Here is an 18,899-nt window from a genome sequence, read left to right on the forward strand (position 1 = left end):
TTAAAATGATTCAAAATGACTAAAAACAGCAATATGTATAGCAGTGTTTGTTAATTTAAAAAATAATAATAATAAAAAATCATTTTCAACTTCAAATTGTCTCTTTTTTTAGATTATTGATAGATGTCCACATTCACATGATCACTGCCTTACTTATGAAACACCCCAAGTAAGTGGAGGCTTCTGTGCATACATGATAAACCCTGGGTGCAGAACAGAGCAGCCCAACAGATACTTAGTCTGAAAGAAGGAGCTGAGGTGGAGCTGGGGTTGGAGGTGAATGGCAAAGGAAGAGTCGGCAGACTGAAGCAGTTTTGAATGAGGCGTCCTGTGTGACATTTAACCAATGAGATGTAAAGAAGGGAATCAGCTGAGCCATCAGCTGTTGTCAGCTATCACTGAAAGTTTGGGGCTATATATATATGACAACATACATACATACATATATATACTTATATATACATATATATATACTTATATATAAGTATTATATGTACTAATTATATCAGATTATATCAAATCATGCTACAATTTAAGAAGTGTGATTGATTGACCCACATCTATCTATCTATCTATCTATCTATCTATCTATCTATCTATCTATCTATCTATCTATCTATCTATCTATCTATCTATCTATCTATCTATCTATCTATCTGTCTGTGTGTCTGTCTGTCTGTCTGTCTGTCTGTCTGTCTGTGTGTCTGTCTGTCTGTCTGTGTGTCTGTCTGTCTGTCTGTCTGTTTGTCTTCGGACAGTATACCGGAAAATGATTGTGCTGACAACAAATGAAGTGTAATGCACCATGTCTCCATCCTTGGTCAGAGTAGAGGAAACACTGCATGCTGAGCTTTTCAAGTCAAATCGTGACTGTTTGCCGCCCTCAAGTGGTAGTAAAGTGAATTGCAATACAAGGTTAAAGAGGAAGTGTCTTTTTCTTTGGTCATCCTTGTGAACGTCCACTGGGTGTCGCTCTTTAGTTACTATATTACTCTCTCTCTCTCTCCCTCTGTCTTTATCGTCAGATCATCACCATCACAATCTTCCACTTCCACACTCATTGTGAACTCTGCTGGTGTCAGTGATACCTACAGAAATGTTTTTTTCCTTCTCTGAACTCCATTTTTCTCTGCACACCCTGAGTGTAATAAAGTATTTATGTTCTATTCTAACATTAATGTGAGGCTACAGACAGTTTTGGATAATAATCATAGCAATAAAACTGTCTGTTCCTCATATTGAACAACTTCCTGTTCACAACTCAGACCACAAGTTAGGTTTCTGCGCAGATACAGTAAAGTGGGAAGTTGATTCTTCCCTTTTCCAGAATCATAATTCCGTCAGCCTCACCTATCATTAGATTAAAGTTCACTGACATCTATGAAGGTACAACACCTGTTAGCCTGAAGACGCTGTGTCACATCACAAACAACATGCTGCTTGGATATATTCTCCTTTTTCTAATCGATAACACAGGTAAGAACAATCACCTTGGCTGAATATATAAAAATAACACATGTTCAATGTGTTCAAAGCTGTTTGTAAGGAACAATTGCACTTTTTTTGTCTTTGCAGTTAAATCCCAGACAACCCATCCTATCACAACAACTTCAGTGCACAGTAATACAGACCGCTCCAGTTGATTTTTCATTATATTACATGTAATAATAGGTTTGATTCATTCATTTTTGATGTAAAACTCAATCCACCCATTTGTCTCCTTTCTTCAGCCCCCACACAAATGCTTCCTCCTCTGCAGCTGGTGGCTAATCCAGACTATCCAGTCGCAGCCGGTCAAAAAATCATCCTGCAATGCAGTGCTCTCACCATCCTAGAGAACGTCACCTGGTTTTGGCAACGGCAGCAAAATCACACCTGGGCGGACGTGGGCACGGGGATGGAGCTGAGCCTGACTGAGCCTAAACAGAGCGGTGAGTACCGCTGCGGTGCTAAGAGACAGTCAGCAGAGCCGAGCCTGAGCCCAAGCCACACAGTCTATATCATCTTCACAAGAGCATCAGGTTTGTTTGTTTTCCATTTGCTACAAATATGAATAACTCTCCAGATATATAAAGAAACAAGATCAATAAGAAACTTAAGCTATGACTAAGGTGTGTCTGTGAATTTCTGTGACTCACAACAGCGGGAGAGAATTTAGGAATAGCTGCATTTGTCCTTTCTCTTCTGGCCTTGATGATCATCATTGCTATGATTTTGTGGATGGGCTGGCAGGCACTTAATCTAACTATTAAAACCTCCATCACCGCAGATAAAGGTAAGGAGCCCTTTGCCCTCAGTGTAGGTTTTTTTTTTTTCATTAAAAATGCTTCAAGTTTTGTTTTTTCTTGAAGGTTTTCCTGGACCTGAAGCATTGTCAAAGTATGTTCATACATACACACTATTCTGTGACCTTTGTTTCCATAAAATGAGAGTACCACACTGACTGTGCTTCTTTGTTCAACAGCAAAGGAACACCACGGATTAACAGTGACCAAGACGTGTACATGAACTACATAAGCAACAACCAACAAAACTACACTGATCTGGACCCCTCCAGTATGACTGGGGATGCTGTGTACTCAAGTCTATCATGAATCAAGATCTAAGAGGAAGGTGTGCGAGAATCAGAAACTCTGCTTTAATCTGAGAGAGACAAGCTTATAATTATATGGGATTAAAAACCCACAATTTTGAAGTTCTGCAAGCTCGCTTTGCTCTTTGAGTAGACACTGAGACACTGTCAGATTTACTTTGTATCATCACAATAAAGCACAATAAATTCACAAAGAAATGTATACGTTTGAAGGAGCTCTGTGACACTTTTGAGTACAATAAAAACAAAGCTGCTCTGAATTAAAGAGTGCACACATCTGTTCAGCAACAATCAATATGCTTATAAGAACATAGTACATGCTGCATATTAAGGATAGTACCGTGTCTTCTTTTAATGGAAAACTTGATCCCTTATAAATAAAGACTTGCTTGTCAAATGGTTGGATGATGTTATACTGAACAAAACAAAGGAGATGAGAGGATGCTGGCTAACTTTTTTGTTATATAATATTATTAATATTATTATTATAGAGCAGTCCTTCTGCAGCCTCTGTTTGACTGTTTTAATGTGGTAAGCTGCCAATCAGCTTACCACTTTACTGATCTTTGGAATCAGTAAAGTTTTATGACTCTAAATCTCCTTTACAGATGCAGCATCACACTATCAGATAGACGGGAAACACAAGTGAAGCATTCTGCTCCTTGTGATTGCAGTATCAGATAAAACTTGCACAGGCAAACTTAGGTATTTTTATATGCTTGCAAAGTGTTGCTGGAAGAGTATAAAATGCAGATAACATTTACATATTAAGATAAATAATGAAGCACAGTCAACTTACCAGACTGCTCCTTTTTCTTCTTCTTCTTCTTCTTCTTCTCCTCTCAGGATGCCTCCAAAGCTGTATTAATATCAGAGTGCAGGTAGAGTGTGTTTGTGGTGTCAGTAAGAGTGCTTCACAGTTCAAGATGAAGGAGGCGTTTACACCTTTGTTTTTCTTCGAATAGCCCTTTATGTTCTAAGACCTGTGTCTTTTCTTTACTGTTACTAAAAGAGAGAAGGCCAACGTTAATAACATTTCTTTAGATTATTACTCACATGTGCATGAAACACTCTCTAAGAAGGCATTTTTATTTTTCCTGCACTTCACTAGTGTCTTGACAGTTGGTCAAGGCTCTTTAGACACATCTCTCAGTAGTTTTTTTTTTCTTTCATCACCCGTCTATCACAGGGCTACTTGCTAGTTTCAGCCCAAGATAAATGTACAAGGCCCCAGTAAAACCACATTTCCATCAACAGTATCCATATAAATCCTCATATATATATGATATATATATATATATATATATATATATATATATATATATATATATATATTTTTTTTTTTTCAGGGTTTTACACTGCTTCTGTGTAGCTCACCAGCAGTAGCATGTTTTGACCAGATGGGGGAGGTAGAGGCTAATAAGAACAAACTGCGGGTGAGTGGCTCTTCAGGGCACTATGTGACCTGAGTGAACCATCACCACTCACTCTGTGTAGTTGAAAGCACCAGCAGCCCCTCCTCACCCCCTCACCCTCTCCTCTGTGGTACATGTCTAATGCCAGGTCCTGTGTGTACAAGCACACAACAAAACGTCCTCCTCTCCCTGGTGCCGCAGTGTAATTCCTAGATTAAGGTTAACGAGCTTCTCCGGCCTTATTGCTGTTATTATGGCTTGGCAGTGGAACAAGACAGCAGAGCATTTTGGTGGTTGTGCCCTGCGTGGTTGCCAGACACGCTGTGCCATTGCTGCATATACAGACCCTACACTGTAAAAATAAAATCAAATAAATCCTCACACATGACATTTGTTGCTCATGGTTTGAGTGGGGATTCAAAGGATTCCACACTAAGTCAGTGAGATTTGTCTCGGTCATGAATTGGCGGTGTGGTTTCATTGAATATGTGTTGTGTTGTGTTGTGTTATATTGTATGACTTGCTTCAGCCTTTCTGTGTGTAGTTTGTCCCTGTGTAGATTTCCACTGGGGTCTCTGGTTTCCTCTTTAAACTTTAAATCGCCCATTAGTGTGATAGAGAGTGATAAAATGTCTGTTATCTAACCGTTGACTAATGGATGAATCTACACACTGTATAGCAACATACAAACAAACAAATCACATTTTATGTTTAGCACAAAGACTGAAAACAACTAACCTGGTGGCTTTGTTTTTGGCCTTCATGCTAAGCTAAGTTAACCAGCTGCTGCTGATCCTAGAGCCACACAGAGAGGTATCACTCTAAAATCATTGTGTTTTCTCCTCTTAGTACTGAAATAAAGTGACCTTTAGAGCTTCAGATAAAGGGGACACATATTTATGACCTCATATGTATCTATACCTTCCTTTGGCAGCTTCCTCCAGGCCCAGACTTCTGGGAAATGAAAATAATGAGACGTAGATTTATGCAGATGTGTCACGCATCTGTCCAAGAAATCCTTCCTTTCAAAGAGTGGTCTACTTTTCAATCCAGGTGTGCAGAAACAAAGAGAAGGAATGCAGCCAGGAGCTCAAAAGCTTTTTTTGTGCTTATGAAGTCAGGAGTTGGAGTCATGAAGGGACACAGGAAGGGAGGGGAGCTGCCTGTGTTGGAGATCTTCTTGTACTATTAACACCTTTTCACTCTTGACCCTAAAGCACTCTGTTTCTGTCTGGCAAACAAGAAATAACCTGCTTTAAACAAGTTTTTTTTATGTCTCGGTGCTACTTCAGGAGAACAGAAAGAAAATATCAGAAGTAATAATAACTTGCTGCGAGTCCTGCCTGGCAGAGGGGGCTGAAGAGAGAGCAGGTCTCTCTCAGGCAGATTTACTGCATGCCAGAGGCTGAGGATTGAGGAATGTCCCCCTGCAGTGAGAAAGAGAAGGCCAAGGGAGGGTGAACCAGACAGGCTGAGGCATCTGTACTTCAGGATGATATAGGACCTGACAGTAAGACAGGACTTTATTCTTATCAAAGGCTTTGCAGCCCTCTCTTGTTCATTCTCAGGGGACATTCTGTGTATTTCCCGAATAAAGATGTGACATCACAAAGAGCTGTTGGAAGTCTAATAATATTGATTTAACAGGAAAAGATTCACATGACAGTATTATGCTCCCTTTTAAACACAGCATGTGGTGCTGGATAAGCGCATGTTTTCCTACATGACAAGCTGCCCCACATTTTGATCCAGCAGTGCTACATCTGTTAAATACTGACCTACTCTGAGCAGACAGTGAATTACGCACATTAATCCTCATCCCCACTGTAAAAAGCACATAAAGTAGAAAAGCCTTATGTGACATAAGATCCTCCCACTCTGGTTTCATTTCAGTTCATTTTTTTTACATGTTGTTGTGAGGGGAATACATCATCAGGTGACCGCTGACCCAGTCCCTGCACTCTGTACTATTGGCTGCCTGCATTTTCAGTGAATCCACACAGAACTATCTGCTGTTGCAGCCACTCTGGATAAGATAAAATACAAAAAAAATGATGGTTTGACTGTGATTTGTGCCTCAACTTCTCAGTGGAACAAAGTGTTTTCCAGTGAAGGATGTTTGTGATTAGGAAGGATGTGGGCTAGAGACCTGTTCTTCCTGAATCAGCTTGTCTGTGTGCCCTTACAGTATGCAGCAGCAGCAGAGTAGTGGATTGCATCCACTGAAATCCTCATGCAACAGATTGCAATCTGTGTAATGCATTCACATTTATATCATTTGATGTATTAAGGCAGATTTTCAAAATGACAAAAACTTGTCTGTGCATGAGCCAAACCTCTAAAGATGGATGAAACATGAGCGATCCTTATGAAAAGCAGTGTTTTCCATGCCTGTCTGTAGTTATGTGTCATTTCACTGTTTCTGTTGCTCTGATGGATTCTTCGGGCTTTGCTTCTGCACACATCAAGGGTGGCTTTGAAGTGCAAAGCAGACCAACAGGTCTAAAAACTGAAGCTTATACAGCTCTTCTTTCTCACACTCTGACTTTTGAAATGTACAAAATTATATATGCACTCTCATACTGTATGTGTTCACCTGTGCTCGGCTTCCCTGATGTGGCTTTCATGTGTCCGGGCATGCCTGGTTATGCCTTTAGCTTGCAGCAGCAGCTTCTGAGGGGATTTGATTTCTCTGTGATTACTTGGTATCTTTCTCCACCTGGCAAAAGCGACAGCGTTACTTATGCTTCACTTAGCCCATAATGGCGAGGTGATATGATTGGAACGGTATGTCCATTCAGGAGAAAAGCATGTTTGGTGACTGAGGGAGAAACCTCGTCGCTGATGAAGTGTATTTTTCAGCCTCTCCCTTTAAAGCAACAATGTCCCGCTAAAATTACTTTTGAGTGGCAACCGTGCGGTGCAGATGTTGTCTGCTGATAGTTGCAAAGGCCTTAAAAATGATGAGTGTTTATGTTCTCATGTGTTGCCAAATAAAGGAATGTGTTTCGCAACAATTCAGATGCACAACTATTACTGTGTGTGTGTGTGATATCACCTGGTTGGCTGGTTGCTTATCATTTTCTTAAGTTAGTATTACGTGACTAAAAAGACAATCAGCACCCAATGAAGAATTTACTGCCTCACTGTAATCGCGCTACAATAACAGACTTAACAATACACCTCTGTTCCAGTTATTATGCTAAATTGCTGCAGTGCTCTTGAAGTAAGCACACTCTGTGGCACCACCGTTAACACTATACACACCCAGGCACAAACAGATCTGTGTGTCTGAGCTCAAAAAGACAGAAGAGTTCATTTATATGTGTCAAAGATCTGTTATATCATGCTCAAAATAAGGCTCAAAATAAGGCTCAAAATAAGAAGCAAACTGAAGGAGAACAGAGAGCTTAAGCTAGATAAACCTAAACCCTATCATTTTTACTATCAGTATTATAATCATCTACCTGCTGAACCGTGTCTACACCCACCTGGACAAGCCAGCGAGCACTGTGAGAGTCATGTTTTTTGACTTCTCCAGTGCCTTCAACACCATCAAGCCGGCTCTCCTGGGTGAGAAACTGACAGCGATGCAGGTAGAGCTCCCCCTTGTGTCATGGATTGTGGATTATCTAACTGGTAGACCACAGTATGTGCGGATGCAGCGGTGTTTGTCTGATACAGTGGTCAGCAGCACCGGAGCTCCACAAGGGACAGTCCTCTCTCCCTTCCTCTTCACGCTCTACACCTCTGACTTCAGCTACCAGACAGAGTCATGTCACCTTCAGAAGTTTTCTGATGACTCTGCCATAGTGGGTTGTATCAGCAAAGGTGGAGAGTCTGAGTACAGGACTGTGGTTGACAACTTTGTTACATGGTGCGAGCGGGACCATCTGCTGCTCAATGTGGCAAAGACCAGGGAGCTGGTTGTGGACCTGAGGAGGACCAAGACACTCGCGGCTCCAGTTTCCATCGGTGGGCAGAGTGTGGACATTGTGGAGGATTACAAATACCTGGGAGTGGTGTTGGACAATAAACTGGACTGGACTAAAAATACTGAAGCCCTCTACAAGAAGGGCCAGAGCCGCCTCTATTTTCTGAGGAGGCTCCGGTCTTTTAACATCTGTCGGACTATGCTGAGGATTTTCTATGAGTCTGTAGTTGCCAGTGCCATTTTGTTTGCTGTTGTGTGCTGGGGCAGCAGACTGAAAGCAGTGGACACAAACAGACTCAACAAACTGATCAGAAGGGCCGGGGATGTGGTGGGGATGGAGCTGGACTCCCTGACAGCAGTGTCAGACAGAAGGATGCTGTCTAAACTGCAGGGGATCCTGGAGAACAGCTTCCATCCTCTACACCACATGCTGCTGAAGTGCAGGAGTACGTTCAGCGCCAGACTGATCCCTCCTAAATGCACCACTGAGCGCCACAGGAGGTCCTTTCTTCCTGTGGCCATCAAACTGTACAACACCTCCCTCTGAGATCAGATCTAACACACTGTCTTGTAATCTTATCCATATTGGATTTATTCAGACAAGATTTTACTGCACATGGTACAAGTTGTATTATATATGACTTTAGTCTCCACTTGCCAGGACTTGACTTGAATGTACATTAATGTTTAGAATTTATTAGGTTTTTATCTTATATTTTTTATTTTTATTTTTTACGCTCACTACTTTACCTTATTAGTATTTCTGTCTTTTTGAGTATACATGGAGCACCTGGAACGAAAACAATTTCCCCCCGGGGATCAATAAAGTATTTCTGATTCTGATTCTGATTCTGATAATAGTAGCCTATAGACTAATATATATTTTAAAATCCCATCAATTTGCAATATCCAGACAGCCAAAGTGTCCTTTTGGAATTTTTTTTTGTCAAATAGTGGCCCTAAATAAAGCAGCCTTTTTGTTTGTTTTTCTATTCAGACCACTGCAGTCCCTACAAATTATACTTTTACAATAATGAAGTTAAAAAAACTTGACAACTTTCTGAGTTTTAGTAACTGTATTTTTGTATTTTGGAAGGCAATAATCTCCTTATGTGCTGCATGTCAGTGTTATCTCTACAATCCTGCTGTAATTATTCAGTGAAGGTGATGATGTGGAGAGAGAGTTAACTTGAATTCGTTCCTCCTCACCGGCCAGACCTGTGTCTGTGTTATGTGGGAGAGAGAGAGAGAGGCGGGACCTTCCAGCCGGGAAGGGCGTTCTCATTGCGGTCAAACCGGGCAGAGTCATTCCGAGGGGTGGGTCCTCCGGCAACAGAAAAGGAAAACCCACCTTTTTTCATTGTTAGGGACGCGACGGAGTGTGATGGTTTGATCACAAGTGGACCAGGGAGGGGAATATCCGAGAGGAAAGGGTCAACGAGAGCCGCTAAGGGAAAGGGGGAGAGCAGGAAAGCGGTCTCCCCCCTGTCAGCTCCAACTCTCTGGTCGTGTCTGAGAATAATGTGGATGAACTTGTCCTGTCCGCAGTAGCAGCGAGTCCTCCTACCGTCCGCGTGAGCGCACGCAGCCAGTGTGAAGTTGTGGATTTACCGCGGCGTCCATTCCTCCAGCCGGCTGCGGAGCCGCTGAAGTAGACGTGAGTCTTTTCTTTCTCATGTTTGGGGGGTTGGGCGGGGAACCAGAGCGAATTTAGGGGACTCAGACAGCGGCTTCCTGAGTTGGACCCAGTCAGTCGGGACTGCAGAAGTCTGAACTGCGGCAAGTTTTTCAACCCTCCTCCTTCTCCTCCTGCTGCTTCTCCTTCCCCTCCTCCTCCTCCTCTGCTCGGTTTGAAGCCAGAGGGAAGCATCCAGGTCTGCGGCGGAACCCTCAGGTGGTCACAGTGTAGCGGCGCAGAGACCGTTCACATCCTGTTTGTTAACATGCAGCAGGTTTTTAAGCTTAGCTCCTTATCTTTGTGATTACATCTTCATACAGGCTGCTTCAAAAAATGTACAAACAGCACAAAGATCGGAGTGTAGGCTCTGACATTCCTAGTGGCCATACTTCGTGTTTTGGCACTGACATTAGCTTTTTCTCTGCTCTTTCCTCGCAGCTTTAAAGACGTCAGGAGTTTTGGGGTGTTTTTTGTATGACGCCGAATCTTTTACTTTCTTTTCTCTCGATATAAAACAAGCTAGTTTATTTAGACCAACACTGGAATGGCCTCAGGAAAACCCCTCACACACCAAGACTTTTTTTTTTAGAGGAAATAAGATGATGTGTTATGGTGGGGATGCAGCTTAGTGGTTTGTGCAGTTCAAACAGGAGCTGTGTTGACTGGGGTTTACATGGCTGTGCTAAGTTAAAGGCTGCAAGGTCCCAGTCTGGACCATGTAGTCACTGTTATTATCTGCATGTATTATCCAGTCCAGGGAAGCCCACATCACATGCTCCAGTGTGCATTCTCTAGGATGAAATGCCAGTTATTCTGTGATAATAATCTGAGTTTTTAAGTTTCCTCGTCTGATTGTTGTTCATTTACATCCTTGTTCTGTTTGAGGGTTTGTTTTCTTTCACGTGTGATGGAATGCTGCATGGCCTACATATATATACACAAGATGTAGAACAGTCTAAACAGTATGTGCCCTGTGCTGCCTCACAAGAGCAGGAATAGAAGTGTGCGCATGTGTAAACATAAGAAAAGGTGTAGTTGTCGTGGTGGAATACTAATCTGCCAGGTGGGGCTCATAAAGAGCAGCATGGGGAGGTGTGGGGGTGGTGGTGGTGGTGGAGGGGGACCTGCCTTGACCTGTTTGAGACATGAAAAAAAAATCCCTGATGACTTTCCAGTAAGGCATCGCCCTCCCCACATCAGCCAGCTGTAGATTGCACCAGCTGAGCTGTACCAGTCTGTGCTGCTCCTCCTGGACTCAGCACAAGCACTTGCATGGAAGCCTGTCATGGTGTTAGATGTGTGAAAAGGGTTTCCTTTGGTATTTTTGGGTAGGATTATTGCACCGCATGTGGAGGGAATGTCTGCAGTTTAAGCTGTCAGTGTGGAAATGTTGAGAGAAAAATGCAAAGAGGAAAATCAAATGAGAGTAGCAGCAAAGTGAAGAGTGAGATGTCTAAATTTCCCCTGATTGCTGCCTAAACCATGCATTTTCAGTCCTGGGAATTTACGCTCCAATGTTTGTTTGGTTCACCTCTTAGGAGGACTTACTCCCATCAGATGCCCCCTTTGACCTTCTTCCCCTCTAAGCACAGTGTTAGTTGTTACTGTTGACACAGCAGGAGTGCCAGCACCCACTGCCACCTGTCCCTCCAAGACACTGAAGCCAAGAAGTGAAAGTTGCACAGAGTTAGTGCCGCATCCTGTCCAGAAGTTGTCGCCTGCTATGCAAAGTAATAATCATACCTCTCTTCTCTTTTTATGACCTGGGCTATGCCACGCATGATTGGTTTTCCACTCCGCAGAACACTGCGACCGCCCAATGAAACTGCCTGCGCTGCTTTGGGTGAAACCAAAAACTAATCATTATGGGTGTCCAATAAGGGTAATTATCAGACTAAGCATTGGACCTGGGGATTATGGAGTGGCTAAATGACTGCTCTGGGGATTAAATTAAAATATTGAGGTTTTCTGCCTGGGAGAATCAAACCGCTGGGAATGTCAAACCCAGTAATATCACAGCCACTCGGCACATCAGGGTTTGTGCACGGTCCCTCCTGTTGGTGTAGTACAATCACACTTCAGTGTGGAATTGCAGGGCACGGACATTGACGTCATGTGTTGCAGTTGAGTGGAAATATGAGTGGATATTGTCATTGCTTAGACATATAGAAACGTCAAAGCCTACACCAAACATTTGAACAAATAATAACCTGTCTAAGAGCAGTAAGGTCACATCTCTTACTCCTTTAGGATGTGGAACTGGGCTTGCACAATATCCTGTGAGTTGACCTGTAGGCGTTTGTCACAGCCTCCCACTGCCAGAAAGGAGAGGAAGAAGTTCTGCACTGCAGCTTTGGTACATGATTATTTTTCTATATTTATAGATTGATTGTTTTGATGAATAAAGTTACAGTGGGGCGCTCAGTTGTGTTGCTGGAAAAGTGAAGTCAGCACCTACACGAGCAGCAGCGTAACCTATATGTATATCCTAATAAGCTGTAAAGGATATCTTGGGACCGGATGGTGTTGGTGTTGGTTATTATTAGTGTCAGACTCTTGCTATAACCTTCTCACCCAGGAATAGAGCAGCAGAGGATGCAGAGTGATGTTGCAGGCGTTACAAACACACAGATGAATCATGATCTCTTAGAGCCCTGTATTAAAGCCCACACACAGCCTGTGAGTGTGTATCCTTTATGAATGTGTGTGTGTTATAATGTTATAAACGGCTCAATATCCAAGACAGAGGCTGCTGTTGACAATACGCAGGCCAGCTGGAACTGCTGCCTGTGTGTTAGCAGACAAGATGCCAAAAAGACGCCTGTGTGAGGTTGTGCAACTTGTATCTCTGGAGTTTGTGAGAGGAAATCAATGTGGAGCTATTTTGACGGGTTATAATGCGTTCCAGTTGAGCAAAACATCTTTTTTCTTTTATGAGAATTTGCTACTTTCCTTTGTGATCATAAGCAATCAAAGAATCAAGAGATTTCAATAGATGTGGAATAAAGTCTAATTCAGAATATGCTCTTGTATCATATTCATAGTAACTGGAACATTAGCATGCAAACATCCTCCTCCTCTTCCTTTCTTCTCCTTCCTCCTCCTCTGCTCTTCCTGCCAGCTTTCTTTATCAGTGGTGGGCCAGTAACAGGGCAGGGCTCTGTGATTCCAGCTGGAGTTCAAACTACTTGAACTTTCTGTGTATTCATGAGTTTTGCTTTGTGTGTGTGTGTGCGTGCAAGTATTTCTGCATCCTAAGGCACTTTGTGCTTGGTGCTGTTCCCATCCATGTAGATCTGTCATCAGATACTAGAGGCTGAGAGCGTCAGTCAGTCAGCAAGCAGTAGCTAGAAGAACATTTCACCTCTCAGCGTTCACACGACTCACTCAGGCTCTCATTAACACAACACACTCACGCTCACACACACACAATGATGATATGTGCTCTCACTCTTTAAGAATTCCATGTCTCTGCAAGAATGGATTCTGTTCATACACCCTCTTCTCTGTGTGAGTGTGAATGAATCTCCGTTCGTTAGACCCCCAAAGCGTGCCAAAAAGCCTCCTCATTACCAACTGCTCTGATGGACTCTCTGTCATGTGCTAGCATGGTCACTGAGTGAGGGCTCTACTTTGCTGCAGGTGAATTATCACAGAGATTGTCTTAGATTTGGTGCATGTGGCTGTAGAACAAGGTACCGTAGTCGATTCTTTCAGATATGATGTTCCAAAAATGTTATCCGTTCGGTTCATCATCACATTTCTTCCCACCAGCAGGGCCTAAATTGTGTTAAAGAGCCACAATGCAAGATTGTGTAACGCTCCTCCCTATAACCAGTTTCCCGAACTGACATGTCTGGTATTTACTGACCTGCAAAAGATTTTATTGAGTTACTGGGTGGTTATCAAACATGTCACATGAGCAGGTGGTTATGAAATGTGGAATCGTCTTGCTATATTAGGCTATTGTAAAATGATCAACAGTGTGCACACACACAGCACAAACCTGAGGTCAATAAAATGTAGGTGAGCTCTGACGCAGTTTCATGAGCATAATGTTGATATAAAATAAAATTCTGGATGTCAGTATTTTATCATTTAAAACACTGATCTAAGGTATTTTAGTCTAATCTAGAAAATCATTGCACATTTTCAGCGGTGGTCGCAGTTTGCACAATTATTCTAGGAGGACACAGGTCCAAAATCGGAACCTTGGACCTCTAGGAAGTGGTCCACAGCAATGACGATGTCAATGTGGCTGTCACCACTGTGAACCTATGGGCTGGAGCAGTCCTCTTGTCAGGTTCCCACACTCAACCTTCTTGGATTTTGTCTTGAGAGTCCACTCACTTTGAATCCTAGTTAGGAGAGGCTATGCCATTCCCGGCAGACCTCACTGATTTCTTGAGGGCCAGTTACTCTGGGTTACTGCATAATCACTCAAAGAGCCCGACTGCATGACGGTGCATGTAATGAGAGCTCATTTAACCCCCTTTAAAACTTATCTGTCTCTGTTTTCAGGAAATATCCACAGGTTATAATTCTGACCATTGCAGAAATCTTCATTTATTAACACCCTTTACCATAACCAGGCATCTGCTCTGTTGCTGACCATGTGAACATTCTTAAACTATGGGATTTAAGTGAAGAGAGAAAAAAAAATCATCATCTGGTCTTCATTTTGGCTTCCCGACCGTTCCACCATTTCCCTAATATCACACAAGAACACACAAAGATCTAGGAAGCATCGAGTCTGCAGATGCTACACCAGCATGTAATTTATTGTTTGTGGTTAACTTGATTGATGATTCACATATGTTTGACATTTTTCCAGCTTTGCCTTCACTTCCACTTCTGTTATATATGGTAAAGTCAACTATGAATCAGTTAGTTTAGACTTCAGACTTCACAGGGCAAAGTGTTTTCATGTGAGTCATCTTTTGAAGTCTCTCGTCTGTTTCTTTGTCTTTGCTTGGTAACAATAACAGTGTTCTTGGTGAGAGCCGGTTATCACAGGTGCAAACACAGTGGATAATTTGTATTATAATGGCAGTTTTATGTCATCCTTTCAAGCCGAGTCTTCCTGTTAGTTTATTTCACACAACACTTCTGCCAAAAATGTGTTTGTAGCTGTTGGATGTTTCTTGATAGCTGCAGGTGATAAGTACGCTAATGTTTAATCTGTGGCCTGGCCAGGCCTGCCGTACCACATGGCTGGAGTTTGGACCTCATGGACTGCTAATGTGGGTCACTCTGCTACTGTGTTTGTGTTTTACATGCTTTCAGGTTGACCTGAAACAGGAGAGTTTCCTTTTGGTTTGTGAATTTTTAGTTTTTCCGATGTGTGGGATTTTTTTTTTTTTTTTTGGGGGGGGGGGGGGGGGGGGGGGTTGGTTGAACATTTCAGCCTCCAACAAGCTGTTTTACAGAAAGTCCCATGTGTGCCTGTTTTGTTCCAACGCTGTACAGGCTCTTCAAAAAATGGCTACCTTGTGGATCCTGGAAGAAAAGAGAAAAGAAGTGGAAGGGAAACAGACTTCAAAAGCATGTAGGAGGCACGGCAAAGCAGAGAGAGAGAGAGAGGGAGGAAGGGAAGGAAGGACTGTGGCGTTTTAACAGGGGAGAGCTAAAGTTAAGACATTACTTGTAAATTCCTCAGACACATTTTTATTTTTTTAGGTGTTCTCATTAACAGGCCAATATTTCCCCTCTCTCTGTCCGATTGTTATCTTATCTCACACACTCTCTCCTTCTCTTCTGCTTGACTAAAGAGGAGACCCCCCCCCCTTCTTTTCCTGTCACTCCCACTTGTCCCGCCTGGTCCAGGAGTATTTTTGGAAGTTAATGAAAAGAGAAATCTGAACCGCTTACCCTTAAAAGGCATGTCTGGGTCAGCTGGGTGGAAACTTGCGTTATTAATGTCCTTAACATTTTCTGTGTGAGTGGGTCATCTGTGTTTGTAAGTATGCATGCGATCGGGGCTGTGTAAAGAGCAGGAATGCTGTGGGTTGGGGGGGGGGGGGCTAAAAGAGAAGGAGGGTGGGCTAGGAAACAGGCCTACATCTTCAGGAAAGGAGGGGGGTCAGGGGCATATTTGGCATATTTCAGGAGCCATTGCAGTCTGGTTCAAGACGTGTTCTTCTTCCTAGAAGTTCAGACAGTGATCCGGGGAGGGAAGAAAGGTGAACGTCACGCTCTACTTCCTATCAGTCTCGTGATGCTGGTGGTGGAAGATGGCACAGACAACACATGCCTCACATTGATGGAGTCAAAGCCAAAACACTGCAAACACAGGTGGTAAAAAGATTTGAAAATACCACCTGAAGCAACCTACGTGTTGACACAGATGTCCAAACCCTCAACAAGTCTTAATAATATCCATAAAAGGCTAAATGTTGAACCAAAGTCCTTCACCCAGCAGCAGGGTTTGTATGAGTTGGGTACCATCACTACAATTTGATGAGTTGTTTATGTGCTTAGAGCGGTAATATGTCTCTTTCAACCTCTCTCACTGCTTTTCTCCCCTAGAATTTATGATGTTTTAGTCTGTTATTTGCAGTCGGATGGCTACTGACTGACGTGACAGCGGTTGGCAGGAGTTTGCTGTGGTGATACTAGTCCAGCGCTTAGCAGAGGTCCAGTTCACAGTGAGGTCAAGATTATACAGGTTTTTCTAATTCTTAGTCACTGAAGCTGTTCATATCTGAAGTGTCAACGACTCATTTGTCCTCATATTCACACACAGTAATTTCATGTAGTAATTTCAGAGATAAAATGAATAATATGAAAACAGTTAACCATCCCATAGCAGCTATATTTTGCATCGTATTTCTGACACAGTAAGCTTTGGATGAATGTAAAATACTGAGGGAGAGGTGGGGTTAGAGAACCAAACAAAGAATATGTGGAAAAAGAAGATGGATTTTAGATTACTCTGTCAGCATCTTCAAAACTCATAAACCCCCCCCCCTCCTTTTTGTGTGTACAGTGAATCCATGTGTGGATGTAGATGTTCATTTCATTACGTGTGACTTGAGCAGTCTAGCTTCTTTGGACCCTCACACGTTCCCTTTTTCTAACGAACTGTCTTGTGATACATGGGGTGTTTTAACTCTCATACCTTCAACTGTACTGTGGGAGATACAGCACCTCACATCCCCACGTTCGCCTGCACACACTCCTGTCTGACCTCCTCTAAGCTTTGGGTCTACAGGGCGGCTCTCAAAATAAAATTCCTCCTGCAGATTATTTTTCTTGTGATCAGAAAATATACATGTTCTCAGAGAGAGGAATGTTCAGACGCCATGGCAACCTGGCTGTTCTCCACGCCCCCCTTTTTTGTTTCTCTCGTCCTTCACTACATGTTAACGTACTTTTTGTGCCTTTTAGAGTTTCTCTTGACACTATCTTTATTTTTTTTGACTTATGTTATATAAAACTACATTGGTGAGATGTTTTTTTTGTTTTGTAACTTTCATAATTGTGGTGCTGGTGCATGCAGACCCCAACTTTGAGTCTATTTTCAGACTCCTTACTCCCTCTTTCTTTGGCTTGGTTTTATTTTGGAGGAGATCTCTGCACTGCTGCCTTTTGTTAAGGGCAGCAGAGGGCTGGGCTTTGCTGGTTTTTCCCTCCATGCCAGCGTTGCTCTTGGAGCTCCTTCTCATGCTAGCTGTCCTGACCAGGGGAAGTGAAGCAGCACAATGCTGCTATGGCGAGACCATAAAAATAGACTCACCAAAGTGCTGCTTTTACTTCAAGAGTCCTGAAACCCTTTTATGTCAAAGTTTTATGGAGTAAGTGGGAGTAGGAAAAAGAAGAATTTTGGCTCAGTGGAGCTACAGCTAACAAGTATTTTTCAATATTTTTGACTTTATTGAGCAGTTGATAGTTTGCAGACAGACAGAAAACAAGCATGTCTTGTCACCACAAGGTAACAGCGCAAGGATGTTAGATAAAAAAATGCACTGGAAAACCACATCAGACCTCTTTGAAGAGAGTGTAAAAAATATCTGGCACTACATACATCTGTACAGTTAATGGACAAAAAGACATCCAGAAGTGTGAGTGTGTGTGTCTCCCTTTCTTAAAATAAAAATTACACATCACCAAAATGTCAATTAATCATCTGACAAATTTCCTGATTAATCAATGAATAATTCATTGGAGCATCATAATTACATTCAATTGCTCATAGTCATTACACACATGTGCCATTTGCTTGGACTAGACTCACATGATGTGTCATCAGCTCACCTCTGGTGGTCCCTGTTGTCTGCCTTGTGTCTCATCCCTCTCTGTGCATCACTTTATGGCCAGCTGTCAGTGCTTGTTTAACAAAACTCACTGTTTTTTTCAGCTTGATTTCTGACTCAGGGTCAACTCATTATTGGATAACACTCATTTAAACCGGTAGACTCACAGTGGCTAAGGTGTTAGCATGCACACATGTAGACACCGGAGCCTCACAGGAATCCCATAAGTCCCTGAGTGAGTGGCTCATTTGTGCACTCTGGAACATTGTGGAATACCAGGCATATTTTATGATCCAACCTTCAGCCGGCTCCCTCCTGGCTGTACCTCCCCTCCTCTACTCTGGACCTGAATCCTTAAACATTGGGGTTTTTTGTTTTGTTTTGTTTTTTTGATTCAGGCTATTGTAAATAAGACCAGTTTTAAAGAATCCAACATGTGAACCCAAGGCCATGACATGGTCTGTCACCCTGTGAGATGTGTAGGTCTGTGTAGGGGCATGTATTTATATATGCCTGTGTTTACGCTCTTTTTGTGGCCTTGACAAACATGCCGGCCACATGTGGCAATGTGCTTTCACTGCCTGGTCAAACAAGGGTTCAAAAAAGTCTCAATGCCCCCGGCAAAGAGTAACTCTTGCCCACCCACTCAGACAAAGTTGTTGTCTTCACCTTCTTGTTTTACCCCTCTAGCCCTGCATCGTTTTCTCCACTTTGTCTAAACCACTTCAGATCTTTCCCATCTCTCGCTTTCACTCCATGCCTTTTGCTGCCTTCCTCTCTTTCTCGCTCTAGGTGTGGACTGCACAGAAGAATGTGGTTAAATTAGTGTTTTATCTCCCCTGCCAGCCAGCTGCATCTGTACTCCAAGCCATGCCAAGCATTTCAGACACAATTGACCTTAAAAGGAAACAATAGCAGCCTATCAATTCTGCTCTGCCAGTCAAGGAATGGCTCACTCCTGCATGGGCAGGGTCCAACTCAGACACACACACAACACAAGGAAGTGTTTTAATCTGAACTTTGA

The 18,899-nt window shown here is 42.7% G+C and overlaps 2 protein-coding genes across 3 annotated transcripts in view; both read left to right on the forward strand.

Moving 5' to 3' along the window:
• Positions 1 to 1,356: 1,356 nt before the first annotated feature.
• Positions 1,357 to 2,804, forward strand: LOC114427747 (uncharacterized). The gene is made up of 6 exons (XM_028395962.1): positions 1,357 to 1,476; positions 1,576 to 1,620; positions 1,731 to 2,021; positions 2,144 to 2,275; positions 2,352 to 2,379; positions 2,465 to 2,804. Exons 1-6 carry the CDS (start codon positions 1,434 to 1,436, stop codon positions 2,592 to 2,594), a joined length of 669 nt encoding a protein of 222 aa, XP_028251763.1. The 5' UTR covers positions 1,357 to 1,433; the 3' UTR covers positions 2,595 to 2,804.
• Positions 2,805 to 9,318: 6,514 nt separating this feature from the next.
• luzp1 (leucine zipper protein 1) overlaps positions 9,319 to 18,899 on the forward strand; it is a 36,515-nt gene continuing 26,934 nt past the window's right edge. For both annotated transcript variants that reach the window (XM_028394888.1, XM_028394889.1), the window contains exon 1: positions 9,319 to 9,599. The gene's annotated coding sequence lies outside the window, so the exon portion shown is untranslated. The remainder of the gene's footprint in view (positions 9,600 to 18,899) is intronic.

Source organism: Parambassis ranga, chromosome 22, assembly GCF_900634625.1.
Source record: "Parambassis ranga chromosome 22, fParRan2.1, whole genome shotgun sequence".
Classification (NCBI taxonomy): domain Eukaryota; kingdom Metazoa; phylum Chordata; class Actinopteri; family Ambassidae; genus Parambassis; species Parambassis ranga.